Below are 12,862 nucleotides of genomic sequence, written 5' to 3'. Positions count from 1 at the left end.
GCTGCCTGGCACCTGCCCTGCATAGGAGATGGAGTTCAAGGATGTCCCAGGAAGTTGGGGGCCTGCACACCTGCCACCATTGCAGATTTGCACCTCCAGAGGCAGCTCCTCTAGCTCCCCATGCTGGGACCCCCTCCTTCTGCCTCCACAACCCACCAGCTCCAGGAGCCACCAGGCAGGCCCTCCACAAGGGCTGCCACAGGGAGCGAGAATCAGCCCTGTGAAGGGCACCAGGAAAGCAACAGGCCCCTCCTAAGAGCCTGCACCCACGTTACCAGCATTCGTCTCCTCCTCTCCTTTCTCATTCCGTGTCTCGCCTCCTGCCAGCTTCTCCTGGCCCTTCTCTGCATCCCCCTTGTCCTTCTCCAACCCGGCTTTGTTGGCTTTCTGGATGGCCTCCAGCTTTGGTCCCAGGACACGTGACTTCAAGCGGGTGTAAACCTCAGCGGCCTTCTCCATTACATCCTTGTTCGCCTTGTAGCGGCGGATCTGCCACAGGCACAGGGAGCGTCAGACAGCAGCTTGGGAACAAGGTGGCCCTTGCCCAAGAGTGAGATGTGTGTACACACCCCTCCCCTCCCCTCCCACCCACATCCCCTCTCCATGGCACCTTTTTCAACGTAGCCACCACATCAGTGTGTTTCTGGAGGATCTGAGAGGTGACCTGCAGTGTTCCCAGCTCTTCCAGTGCACTCAGGCATCTCTTGATGTCCTGTAGGCAAAGAAGTGAGGTCAGAGAGCTCAGGAAGCTAGAGAGGTTTGCTTCATCCCTCTCTGGACTCAGTATACAGCATGGCAAAGCCTGCTCACTAAAAGGTAGGGGAAGCACTGTGACACAGGACCCAGCTGTGGCTGCCTGGCTGGAGGTTTGCAAAAAGCCAGGGTAAATGGGGAAGAATGGGTTATATGGTCCAGAGATTTGATACAGAGAGGGATTTGATACTGCCCATCCAGGACAGAAAGCACTGATACAGAGAGAAAATATGAACTGACATTTACTGGGTCAGACCCTAGGTCCCTCTAGTCATCTCCTGTGTCACACAGTGGCAGACAGCGGATGCTGAAAGGGAGTGAACTGGGTCTGACCAGGGGTTTTCCCCTGCTCCTCTCACACTTGCAGCCTCCAGCATTTAAGGTCTAGGAAGTTCTGATTCAGAAGCTGTGCCCCTTACTCCTGTGCTCAATAGCTCCTGAGGCCCCTTTCCTCCAAGTATGTCCTCCACCCTCTGTGAAACTGGCTAAATTGTCGGCTTCTACTACACTGGGCGGCAATGAGTTCCACGCTTTAATTACACACAGTGAGCAACCATTCCCTGTGCCCACGCAGGCCAGGACACGCAGGAGTGGGCTGAGACTGCAACAAGGGAGATGCGGGTTAGGTGGCAGGAAGGACTTTCTAACCACGAGGGGGATTCAGCACCAGATCAGCTTCCCAATCGGGGCAGGGGAATCCTTGTCATCTACTTGCAGGTTGCCCAAGCACCTGAGACGGGGGGGACCTTGGCTGGAGCAGTGGTGGGCTAACTGGTCCTTTGAGGTCCCTTGCTGCCCTATGTTGTTAGGGAGCACCTGCCACTGGATCCTGCCTCAGCTCTGGGGCCTGCACCAGGTGGCCTCAAGGTCCCTTCCAGCTTCACATTTCTCTGCTCCTATAAAAGGTAACGCTCCCCATCCCCGGGGTACAGCCGAGGAGCAGACACAGACAAAGCCTGCAGCACCCAAGATTGCAAGCAGCTGGGACTGGCTCTGGCCTTCTCCTGGGCCTCCCCTTGAGGGTGCCAGGTTCACCCACATCTGGTAAGCACCCAGTCAGGCCAGGAGCCAGACTGGTGGCACATCTTGGGGAAGCCCAAGGAGAAATGGTGGCACCATCTAGGGGCCAAGCTGAGCACTGCTCCTCCAGAGGCATCAATCCGTTGCTGGGCAGCCCACGAGAACAGGACACGATGCTGAACTCTAGCACAACACAGCTTTTGAAATAACTGGCAGGCCCTGGCACCAGCTCGGAGGGTGTCTGAGTGGACAGGGGAAGAGCAGGGAGTGCCAGCCTTCAGCAAGCATGCCAGAGCCATGAGAGGGGGCACACGCTTGCAAGGCTTCAGCCAAGGGGGCTGCTATACACAGTCTAGCAGGCAGGGAAAGAGGGCAGATGACTGGTGACAGCAGGAGGGGGGTGCTCATGCTGCCTTGCACAGCCCTGCAGGGTTGTGCACGGTGAGGACAAAGTGCTACCAGCATTGTGAGCAAGTGTGGGGGCAGGGAGCATTGCACACATGCGCACAGGCTAGTTTGGGATGCCTGCATGGGGCAGAAGAGCCAGACCCCAAGGCTCCCTGGATTCCACCCCCCACCGTGCCAGTACTCACCGGGTTATCGACTTTCAGGGCAAACTTGATCTCGCTGTGAAGCTTCTGGAGTTTCTCTTCGATTGTGGGCTCTGAGACAGAGGCAGCACAGATCAGCCTCCTACAGACTGACCCTGCTTGCTAGCGTGAGGGGTATGCCTCCAGCAGGACAGCACGTGGATGTTCTGGGTCTCGGGCCTGTGACCGGGCTGGGCTCGCAGCAGAGGGCCACCCCCCCAGAGCCTGCTACGGGAATGCACTCAGAGCAGAGGAGCCCTCACTCTGTTACACCTCAAAGCAGCCCCCTGCCCTGGCAGCCCATCAGCAACATCCCACAGGTTCCAGTCAGGGCTTCACACCAGATGCTTTCAGAACGACGCCCCTAAACCCCCATGTTGTGGCAACCTGCCCTGCCCAGAAAAGCATACCCCCCCTGCCCTCTCCCACCCAGACCCTTTCCCTCCCAGCCCAGCAGAGCGCCGCTCTCACCCTTTTTCTTCTCCATCCTTCTCTCGTGGATTGTGTCAGACTTTTTCCGGCCTCGTTCCACTTTCAAGGGTCTGTGGTAGGAAAAGGAAGCCAGAGGACAAGGCTGTGTATTGGACTGTCTGAATCCTGGGAACCCCCCACCCTCCCATGCCTCACCTGACAGGGCAAGATGACAAGACCCTCACAATCCTCCCCCTGGCCAGCTACACCCACATAGCTTGTCCAGGGGTAACCTGGCCTGCGGGGCAGGGTGATGGGGGTGTGGGCTATAAGGGAAATGTGAGCACGAAACCAGGCCGCCGCTCAGTGCTTGGGCACTGCCCCCACCCCAGCCCATCGCACTCAAGGGCAGGGGAGTGGAACTCGGGGCACTGCACAGGCAGGACCCCAGAGCTCGGGCCCACGACTTGATGTGGACAGAGGACAGCCCAGCACATCTGCAGAGGCCTCAAGCCCTTTGCTCCTGCCGAAGCCAGGGGCTGCCCAGAGCCGATGAGGAATCGGGCTCCGCAGCGAATGCACAACGCCAGATGGGTGCTGAGTACCGGTCTGCGGGGCTGGCACGAAGACCCCCAGCAGAGACGAAGGAACCCTGGAGTCCCAACTTCCAGCCCCAGGCCACAATCACCTCAGACCCAGGACTTTCAACACCCACCCCCACCCCCCAGTACAAAGTGATTCTCTAGGGCCCGACTAGAGGCTCCCTCCTCTCAGAGGAGCAGCCCTGCAGTAACAGCAGGCCTGAGGCTGCTCAGACCCCCAGGCGAGAGGGCTTCACAGTCAAGTGGCTTTAGAGACCTCCTCCCACTCCCAACCCCGGCATCTCCATGTGCCCCCTCCTCTGAGGCTGCTTCCGCCCCATCACAGACACACTGCAGCTCTGCAGGGAGCTCCCTTGAAGGGAAACCTCCACCCACCACCCCTAGAAGAGACCCCACCCCTCCCCACCAGCCCCTAGGGAAGGGACCAAGGGGAGAGGGGAGGGGGAAGGCGGAAGCTGACTTGTTGCGAGGCTTCTCCTCCCGGCCCCTCTTCTCCTTTTGATTCGGTTTCCTTGACAACTCAGAGGGCTGCAGCTTCTTCCCAGGCTTCTTTACCTTGGAGGAGAGAACAATGCAGAGAATGAGCGAGCCCTGATCTCCCCCCACACCCCTGCAGGGGGAGGGGGCTGCTCCAGCGCCTTGTGGAGAGGGGATGGGGGCATCACCTGGTACTGTACATGCACCTGGGACAGCCCCGGCCCTGAGCCACCAACTGGATATGTGGCCTTCTGCGATGTGGCTCGCGCTCCCTCCCCCCACACCCACGTGCTGGAGGAGATGTGCCTCCAGGTATGGGGCTCCCACGCAGCCTCTGCTGTCACCTCTGTGCCTCCTGGCACCACTCCACTTTCCTGCCCCAAGCAGGCTCCTCCCTCACACTGAACCTCATAGTGACTGTGTATGGATGGGGAAACCGAGGTACAGGGCAGTGCTGCAACTCCCAAGCTCAGGCAGCACCAGTGGCAAAGCCAGGAATGGAATCACTGGACAGCACTGCTCTCTTGGCTTCTCTGACACTGGAAGGAGCAGCATGGAGGACAGAGATGGTTTTACTGCAGTGCCTGGCACTTGCTGGATGAAAGCTCCGCACTCTCCACGGCTGGTCAAGCACTGTATTCCTGATATAGGCAGGGCGGAGGGCACCAGGGAGGGGCAGAGGGTGGGGTTGGCTATCAGTTCACAGCCATGCTAGCCAGCAGTTAAGGAAATCTAAATCCAAACCCCAGCTGAAGCTGGCAGGGAGGTGCTGCAGGGCCGCATTAGTGCCCAAGCTGGAACTGGGTCAGGATTTGGGGCTGGCTGAACAGCTCACAGAACAACCCCAAGGGACACCCAGACAGGAGGAGCCAATGCCTAAGTTCAGTGTGTTGCCTGCTGTGACTGAGCGGGTCACCAAAGCCATGGCCAGATGGCACCGTTCTGCCCAGGTGTCGCTGCGCTGGCAGCTGTGCCAGGGCTGAGCCCCTGGGGGAAAGTGTGCCAGGCAGACCAGAGCACACAGCCAACATGAGTCTTTTGCTGTGAGCACAGTGCAACTCCAGGGGGCTACAGGTGGCAGGAACACCCCCGCCAGTGCTGGAGAGCAGGGCCAGGGTTCACACAGCCCATGGCAGGGGAAGCTTCCTTGACACCCAGCTGCTCCAGTCCTGAGCAAGAAGAGCTGCACCCGGGGGTATGGGGAACAGTCCCAGAGTGCCGGGCTGTGGAGAGGGTCTGCGAGAGACACGTCCCATCCCACCCCACCCTGCTGCCCCCTCTGGCTGGGAACAGCATGCAGAGGCCGCACCCATACGAGCTCCCCGAGGTGCCCACACACTCACCTCCTTCTCCAGCTCAGCATCCGAGTCAGAGGATGACGGGGCTTTGGCTCGGCCCTTGCGGCCCCTTTTGGCCACATCACCGTCGAGGTTGCTGTCGCTGTCTGAGCGTGCCTCATCCGCCTTCTCCGCTTTCTCCTTCCGCTTTTCCTTCTCCTCCTTCTCTTGCTCGCGCAGCCGACGCAGCTCCTCTTCCTGCTCCCTCTTCCTCTTCTCCTCCAGTTCCCGCCGGCGCTCCTCGTCCCGCCGCTTCCACTCGCTGATGCGGTCCACATCACTGTCGCTGTCACTGGGGGCACAGCCAGGCAGGTCAGGGCAGGATGGGCCCTGCCGACAGCCCTGCTCCGCTCCCACTTGCAGCCTTGCTTCTCCAGAGCCTCATGCCATCCCTCCCACTGCCTGGGGATCAGACTGATGCTTGAACTGGGTACTGGACAGGCCCTGAACAGCCCTGAGAATGCCAAGTGGCTCAGGTTGGTCACCCTCCCTGCTCCCTTGCTGGGCACTTCCCTTTTTGGAGGGAATCAAAGCAAGAAGAGACTCTGGACTGATATCCCCAGAGACCCAAGGCCTCTGGTTACCCACAAGAATAGCCCCCAGTCAGCACCTCTCACCACTTGCCGAAGGAACCACTGTTGTAGACATCCAATCTGCATGGCCAACAGTCCCCTGTTCCCCTGTCTAGGTGCTAACATGACTGGGATGAAGTCCCCAGCCCTGTGAAGAAGCCCCAGCCCCACCTGCTTGGGAGTCAGCAAACATCCACGTCCTGTTCAGGCTGGGTCTGCAGGGATCCCCGGGCTCATCTCCCAATGGAGCAGGTGTCCTGTCACCCAGCTGTACCCCTTGCCATTCTGCTCCCCAGGGCTGTCTGAACCCCGCCTTATGCAAAGTCCCTTACCATCAGCCACGGCACTGCTAGGAGCCACCAGCACTACTGCAGTGCAAATGGAGAGGTGGGTCCCATAGCAGGAGCTGCTGAGGCGCAGCCCCAAAGGTACTGGTTTGAGCACAGGTAGCAGAGATCATTGCACCTGGGGAAGGGGCAGGGGCTACAATCCCCTGGAGGGCTGGCCAGCACAGCTCTGCCAACAGAGCAATTTGGACACCATTTTCAAGGGCAGAGGCAAGGCCACAGCCAGGAGGGCTCCATGCACAAGGTTCCTGCTCTGGGGAGCAGAGGGCACCACCCTTCCATGCCAGCTGCAGGGGGATGCACATGGCTCCATTGTTTAACGTTTATGCTGGGGCAGCACTAGAGGCCTCAGTCAGGTCAGACCTGGCACTGTATAAACATGTAGTTCAGCACAGCCTCTGTCCCAAAGAGCCACCGTCTTGAAAGTCGAAAGTGCCTCTAGGGCATTAATGAACTCATTACACCACAAGGGCCAGGCCTGTCTTCGCAGGAGGGAAAAAGACTGGGGCAAGGGCAGACAAGGCAACTTGGTTCACCGAGTGTGGACAGAGCCAGGGATTAGACTCACAGGTACGTTGCTACCCAGATGCTCTGAGCCAAGCCTCTGCCACGTGCTGCTCCTCTGGTCAGGACCCGTGGCCCTTGCAGAAAACTTCCCACCTACCCCCATCCAGTCACCTGGAAAACCCAGCAGGTACTGATGGCAGGGTGGGGCTAGCTCCTGCCAGGAGGGGATGCAAAGCTTGAGTGAGGGATTTGAGCCTGTGGCAGCCCAGCCTCCCCGGGACTCGCCCTCACCTGTCACTGCTGGAGCTGGTGGGCACTCTCTCAGGCTTTGGTTTTCTGCCCCGGGGCTTTGGGGGTGGCTTCTCGGCTGCAAGACACAAGCAGTCAGGGGTTCAGCAAAGCAGAAGACCCACCCCTTCAACAGGCGGCTGGCCAGGGGCTCTTCAAGGGAGAGTCACCCAGTCCAAGGCCCGGACTTCAGTCCACAGACTCAGGTATGGGCCAATCAAGGCCCCCACATAAACACATTCAGGAGCTTAGCAGAGAGCTCCCCTCCAGCACAGATTCCTGGGAAAGCCTGTGGGATATCTGCAATCTGACAATAAGCCATAGCACCCTTCAGACCCTACCTGGCTTCCGACCCCGAGGAGCCTTCTTCACAGACATGTCTGAATCTGAGTCTGAGTCCGAGTCTGACTTGGCCACATCCACTGCGGCGTTCTCCATCTCCTCCTCCGAGTCCGCTTTGGAGTCAGAGTCAGAGCCCGAATCCACCTTCTGTGAGTAGGGAAGAGAACGGAGTGCTGAGCGGGGAGGGGAGCAGGGACCAGCAGAGGCCTCAGGTCCAGCCCCTGCATTGCAGACGCCACATCACAGAGTTCCCATCCCAGGTGGGACAACAGAGGAAGCAATCTCCAGACCCTATGGATGGGGGTGGTGTCCAGAGTGAGCTGGTGTCACCAGGAAGGCAGGCAGCAGTCCAGGGGCTCATGATCGCCCAGTCCCCTGAAGTGTGGGAGGTCAGACTAGCTGCACCCAGGGAATCCCACTGGCCTTCAAAGCCCAAGACAAGTCTTCTTGTGCTCCCCTCAACCCGGGGCTACATGCTGGGAGCCAGTCACGCCCCAGTCACACAATGCTCATGTCCCACACTGCCAGCAACACAGAACCAGATGCTCAGTTCCTCAGTTTTTCCTCACCAACATCCAGCCAGACAATGGGCCTGGTGACTGTCTACAGCCTCCCCCTGCACTCACCACAGGCCACATCAGGTGCTGCCCCCAGCTACCCTGCTGTCCTGCAGCAGGTTGGAGAGAAGGGAACAGAAACAGGACAGGACCGGCCGCTCTTACCTTTCTCTTTCTCCCGCCTGCAGGCATCCTCCTGGGAGCCCTGGCTACCGGCTTCTTCTCGGGAGTGAAGTCCTGGGAAGGGACATACGCACATCTGAGATGGGGAAACATCCACTTTGGTTTCAGAGCCAGGCATCTCTCCTTGCCCCCCAACTCTTGGCATCAATCCCCAGGCCCAGACCCGATGCAGAGAAGGAAAGAAACCCAAAAGACACAGTAACTGGCACCAGGTGAGTGAGAAGCAGCCCCAGTTCTAACAGAGAGGACTTTTCCTCTGATAATCCTTGGATCTAGACTCCATGTCTTGGCCACTGCCCCAAGGCATAAGCATCCCTGGGATTTTAGCATCTTGGACTATACTGCCCGCTGTACCCACAAAGCACCTGCCCCAGGACCACTAGCCACACTGTGGCCAGCACTCAGGCCTGGGAGCAGATCAACAAGGCACAGGGGAGCCGCCAACATCAAGTGCTTCTCAGAGGAGATGGCAGTGTCTCATCTCCAGTGCCTTGGGAAGGATGGGACCAAGTGAGGCTGAGCTATAGGCCTAGGCCTGCTCATGCCTCTGCGAGCATTTCCCTTTAGCAACCGGAGGCCTAGGAAGAATTTAAGTGCTACTGCTGCTAGCAGGAAGAGGGCTTAGCCACCTTGTTCCCTTACTGCCTTCTCCCAGTCTCTGGTGAGTCCAGCAGAGCCTGCCTGCCCCATCCCTATATTGTGGTGTGTGGGGGGAATCACGCTCACCTGGTCGCTGTTTTTCTCCGACTCCGAAGAGCTTTCTGAGTTCTCTTCTTCTGACGGGGACACGCTGCCTTGGTCAAGGTCACTGGAGGATTTCCGGGGTCGTTTAGCCACCGGCACCTAAAGCCAGACATCACTGTGAGGGCAGCTGCAAGCTTGCCTGTTCTTCTCATCCATTCTCTCCGCACATGGTGAAGCAACCCACAGGGAAGCAGCCAAGCCTTCCTCGTGTCTTACTATTTTCTGTTAAACTTGGAGCAGCACCCAAGGGTTAGTCAGAAACTCACAGCTCCGGCCTGAGCCCACGGTCGGCCTACACACCATGAAAAGAGATCTCGATCTACCCCAGTACACGTGTGTAGGTAGAGGCAACTACAAGAACCCATGGGTTAACGATGAGGTTCTGCACTGGGATGGTTCCATTCTCCCAACCTCATCTCCTGTGAAGGAGGAAACTTGCTCTCACATCCCCACCTAAAAATCCCCCTGCTGCACAGTGCGGCTGGCACAGGACAGCAGCTAAACTCCAGCCCAGAAGCAGCTGCAGTTAAGTAGCATGTAAATTAACTGTCTTATGTTGCAGCTACAATACATCACACACAAATTATAACAATCTTCCTGGTCTCGCCTAGCCAGTGCCTGCGTACCTTCATAGCCAGTGACTTCCGCTTCAGCCCGCTGTGATCACTCCCCTTGTCAGACTCCTCGTCGCTTTCCATCTTCTCGGTGGCTGCTGCAGGGATGGCAGCGACCGCAGACTCTTCATCCTCTCCTGCATCACTGCCTGCTACCGGGTCGATGTCGCCAACCTCGCTGTCTGAGGAGCTTGCCGGCTGCAGAGGCAGAGAGATGGGTGGTTGGAGGTTACTGCTCAATATGTAGTAACACCCGTCAGGGCAAAGAGAGCAGGGGATAAGCATAGAGAAGACAGAGAGCAGGACATCCCCAGACAGGGATATCAGAGAGAGGACCCCTGAAACAGCTCCCACTGGAAGGCTAGGGAAATGCTCCCCCCTCCTCACAGAGCGCTAGAACCCTCAAGTGCAATAACATCACACAGACCTCATAAAGGGAGCTTCTCTGTCCCTTCAGCCAATGTCCATGTCCCCCAAAATCCCCTCTGCAGCCTTTCCCCACATGCACAGCATTAAGGGACCCATCTAGGACCAAAGACAGCTCCCAGTAGAGTCCTCTTTCATTCAAGTCACCACCTTGTGCTGCATCACGCTCGTTCACCTGGCCTTCCCTACATACCTGCCATCTGCCCTTCGCAGCTCACCTTGAAACCCCTTCTGCCTCTCTCCAGTGCCACAAACTGCAAAGCTGCTGTGGAAGCCTTCCTTGAAGACCCCACGATCTAAACTGCATCACATAACTTTTGTTACAAAGCATCCCTTAGGCACTCCGACCTCAACCACAAAGGGCCACCTCTTGGTTTGACCCAAAGCCCACGGAAATCAATGGGAAACCAGACTGGCAACGTTGGTCCTGGCCATCGGGTCAGGGCCCCTCTGCTGAGGGAAACAGTGGGACCAGTGAGCAGTCTCGGCACAGGGAGGGGAGCCAGAAGCACTAGTTCTGATGCTTGCTCTGACAAACGTGTTCTCTGCAGCTTTGGATGAGTCACTTACTCTGTGGATCCCATCTGTAAACCAGGGAGAACGATGCCTGCTTCCCTGGGACCCCAGTGAGGAAGAAAGTCAGAGATTTGATAAAGACAAGTTATGCAGTTCCTGAAAAGGGAGACTTTGACCTGGCAACCCCTAGAAACTCTGGTCAGGAGCAGGAGGCGGCAAGGCGATGTGGGAGACAGGCAGGACACCCGTGCTCAGGGCGACCCCGGACGCACTCACCGGAGGGGCGCTGTAGCTGGCATGAGGGTTGTTCTGGATTTCCCACAGGCCTTCATTGAAGCCTTTCCGCTTGTTCGGCTTCCCGTATTTGTCCTTGCACTTCTCGTATAGGAACAGGTCCTTAGGGCCCAAGAAGGCTCTGGGGAAACAAAGCAGAGGTGAGGCCCCAGCCCAGGGGAAGCAGGCAAGAGCAAAGGAAGCGCAGGTGGGGGTGCAGCTTACGTCTCGTGAGTGCCGAAGAAGAAGATGGGGTACTTGTTCGGTGGGGGTTTCACGGCACCATCTGCGATGTCATCGATCTGGAAGGGGGACAGAGCAGGACACGGTCAGGGATGGCAGCTGGGAGCACGTTACCACAGGTCGGCAGCAAAGCAGCATCATACTGGCGTGACTGTTTCAAACCCCCCCAGAAGCTTGTGGAGCAAACTGCCAGCAGCACACCAGCTCCTAACGCAGGATCTTGAGACGGGTGACAAAGAATCCGGCCCAGCCGCTTGGGCTCTGCGTGGGAACTTGACTTCAGTCTTCCTACGGCTGGGAATGCCTCATGGGTTATGGGCTTAACACCCGGGGGAAACCAGCCCATTGCATTCCTCTGTAGAGATCCATATGCCTGGACTTAGAGCAGTGCTGCTGGACCCCCCCGGGGAATCCTGTCCGGCCCCACTGAGGGCAGAGACGATTGCTCCAACAGGTGGTCAGAAGGGGCTCTCCTGGCTGGAAGCAGGCCACAGGAAAGCCCAGGCTGCCGGCAGGCACGACTTTTCACACACAGGAATCTCAGCCTTCTTCCCACACGCTGCGTTGGCTCCAGGGCCCGTCAGCCACTTCCACGTGATGCAGCCAGGGGACGCAGCTCCGAGGCAGGAGCCAGGGAGCGGGTGTGGGAGCTGCCACGGCAAAGAGGCAGCAACGCACATGCACGTGGGTGTCGCCCACACGCCGGGGAGCCTGCAAAGAGCAGCCCTTCCAGCAGTGCAAGGGAGCTCAGCCAGCCCAGGATCCTGAGAAGGAAGGAAGCTCTCCCCTAGCCCCACGTCCAGCAAAGCCAAAGGAAGGTGGAAGGAAGGAGGTCCTGAGATACTCTGCACGCCAGCTGTGGTCTCCCTGCCTCTGACACCCTCCACCATCACTGCTGTCCCAATCCCAGAAACTCTCAGCCTGTCTCTTTTGCTGGTAGACACCTCCTATAGCGACAGCCGAGCTGCCAAGAGGGCACCAGTCTGGCACCTGAACTGGTCAAGACTTCTGCCTTCAATATAGCTCCATCCGCACGGAGTCCTTGGGCACGAGCACAGCTCTTGGTCACCAGAACCAAATACGGTCCCATCTCCACCTGCACCCTCTCACCCCTGGGACCATCCAGGCCCCTTCCAGGCTCTGCAGCCATGTGGCACCATCACCCAGTTTTCCCACCTCAAATGCCACCTCCTAGCACCGCAGCACAGCCCAAGACCTCCCTGCCCCATGGCAGCTGCACACCCCGGCATCCAGCATCCCACCGGGACCAGCACCCTGGGCAACCCGCACCTGCGGTGGGTGGCCATCCCTGCCCCCTGCTCCACATCCACTGCCCCCACACCGAGTCCCTTCCAAGTCCCACTTGCCCATGACCCACTGCCTTGTCACCTGCCCCCTACGCCCGTCTTCCCTTGCACACACAGCCCAGCTCCCCACGGCACAACCCTGCGCCCCCACTAGGCCTTCACTGCACCCTGCGAAGCACCCTGCACCCCCATCCACTGACCCATGGCTGCGCTGCACCCCCACAGTCCTCTGCACCCCAGTATCCACCTCCAGCCTGTGCCCCTCCGCACTCCATGACCCACCCAGCACTGCCCTGCGCCCCTGTGCACCCACCACCCCTGTGCCCCGCTGCACCCCAAACCCAACCAGCACCCCCCCATGCACGCCCCCTCCCCCTGGACACCTCTGCACTCCAAACCCATTCAGCACCCCCCATGCGCCCAACACCATCCTGTGTCCCTCTGCACCCCAAACACATCCAGCAACCCCCAGCGCCCCTATGCACCCTCTGCACCCCCCGCCTCCCAGGAAACCTCTGCACCCCAAACCCATTCAGCACCCCGCTATGCACCTAGCACCATCCTGTGTCCCTCTGCACCCCAAACCCACCCAGCACCCCCGTGCCCCTCTGCACCCCCATGCACCCGCCACCTCCCTGGACCCCTCTGCTCTCCAAACCCACCCTGCGCCCCTGTGCCCCTCTGCACCAGACTCTCCACAAAGCCTCAGGGGCCACCCAACCAATCAAGCTCCCACCTTCTCAGCCCCTAAAT

At 58.8% G+C, this 12,862-nt stretch overlaps 1 protein-coding gene across 1 annotated transcript in view; it reads right to left on the bottom strand.

The window, feature by feature from the left end:
- Positions 1-10,879, bottom strand: part of LOC109294692 (hepatoma-derived growth factor-related protein 2) — a gene marked incomplete at its 5' end in the record, with an annotated part of 12,443 nt that extends 1,564 nt beyond the window's left edge. The window contains 13 exons of the mRNA XM_019513140.1: positions 276-489; positions 611-712; positions 2,367-2,437; positions 2,835-2,905; positions 3,837-3,931; positions 5,197-5,482; positions 6,908-6,983; positions 7,246-7,393; positions 7,969-8,040; positions 8,713-8,829; positions 9,357-9,542; positions 10,563-10,701; positions 10,785-10,879. Of these exons, the coding sequence (XP_019368685.1) occupies positions 276-489; positions 611-712; positions 2,367-2,437; positions 2,835-2,905; positions 3,837-3,931; positions 5,197-5,482; positions 6,908-6,983; positions 7,246-7,393; positions 7,969-8,040; positions 8,713-8,829; positions 9,357-9,542; positions 10,563-10,701; positions 10,785-10,879 (1,672 nt within the window). The remainder of the gene's footprint in view (positions 1-275; positions 490-610; positions 713-2,366; positions 2,438-2,834; positions 2,906-3,836; positions 3,932-5,196; positions 5,483-6,907; positions 6,984-7,245; positions 7,394-7,968; positions 8,041-8,712; positions 8,830-9,356; positions 9,543-10,562; positions 10,702-10,784) is intronic.
- Positions 10,880-12,862: the final 1,983 nt, after the last annotated feature.

The sequence above is a fragment of the Gavialis gangeticus genome, unplaced genomic scaffold (assembly GCF_001723915.1).
Source record: "Gavialis gangeticus isolate Ggan-Ray unplaced genomic scaffold, GavGan_comp1, whole genome shotgun sequence".
NCBI lineage: Eukaryota > Metazoa > Chordata > Crocodylia > Gavialidae > Gavialis > Gavialis gangeticus.
The sequence above is the reverse complement of the archived record's forward strand: the minus strand, read 5'-3'. Positions and strand labels throughout refer to the sequence as shown.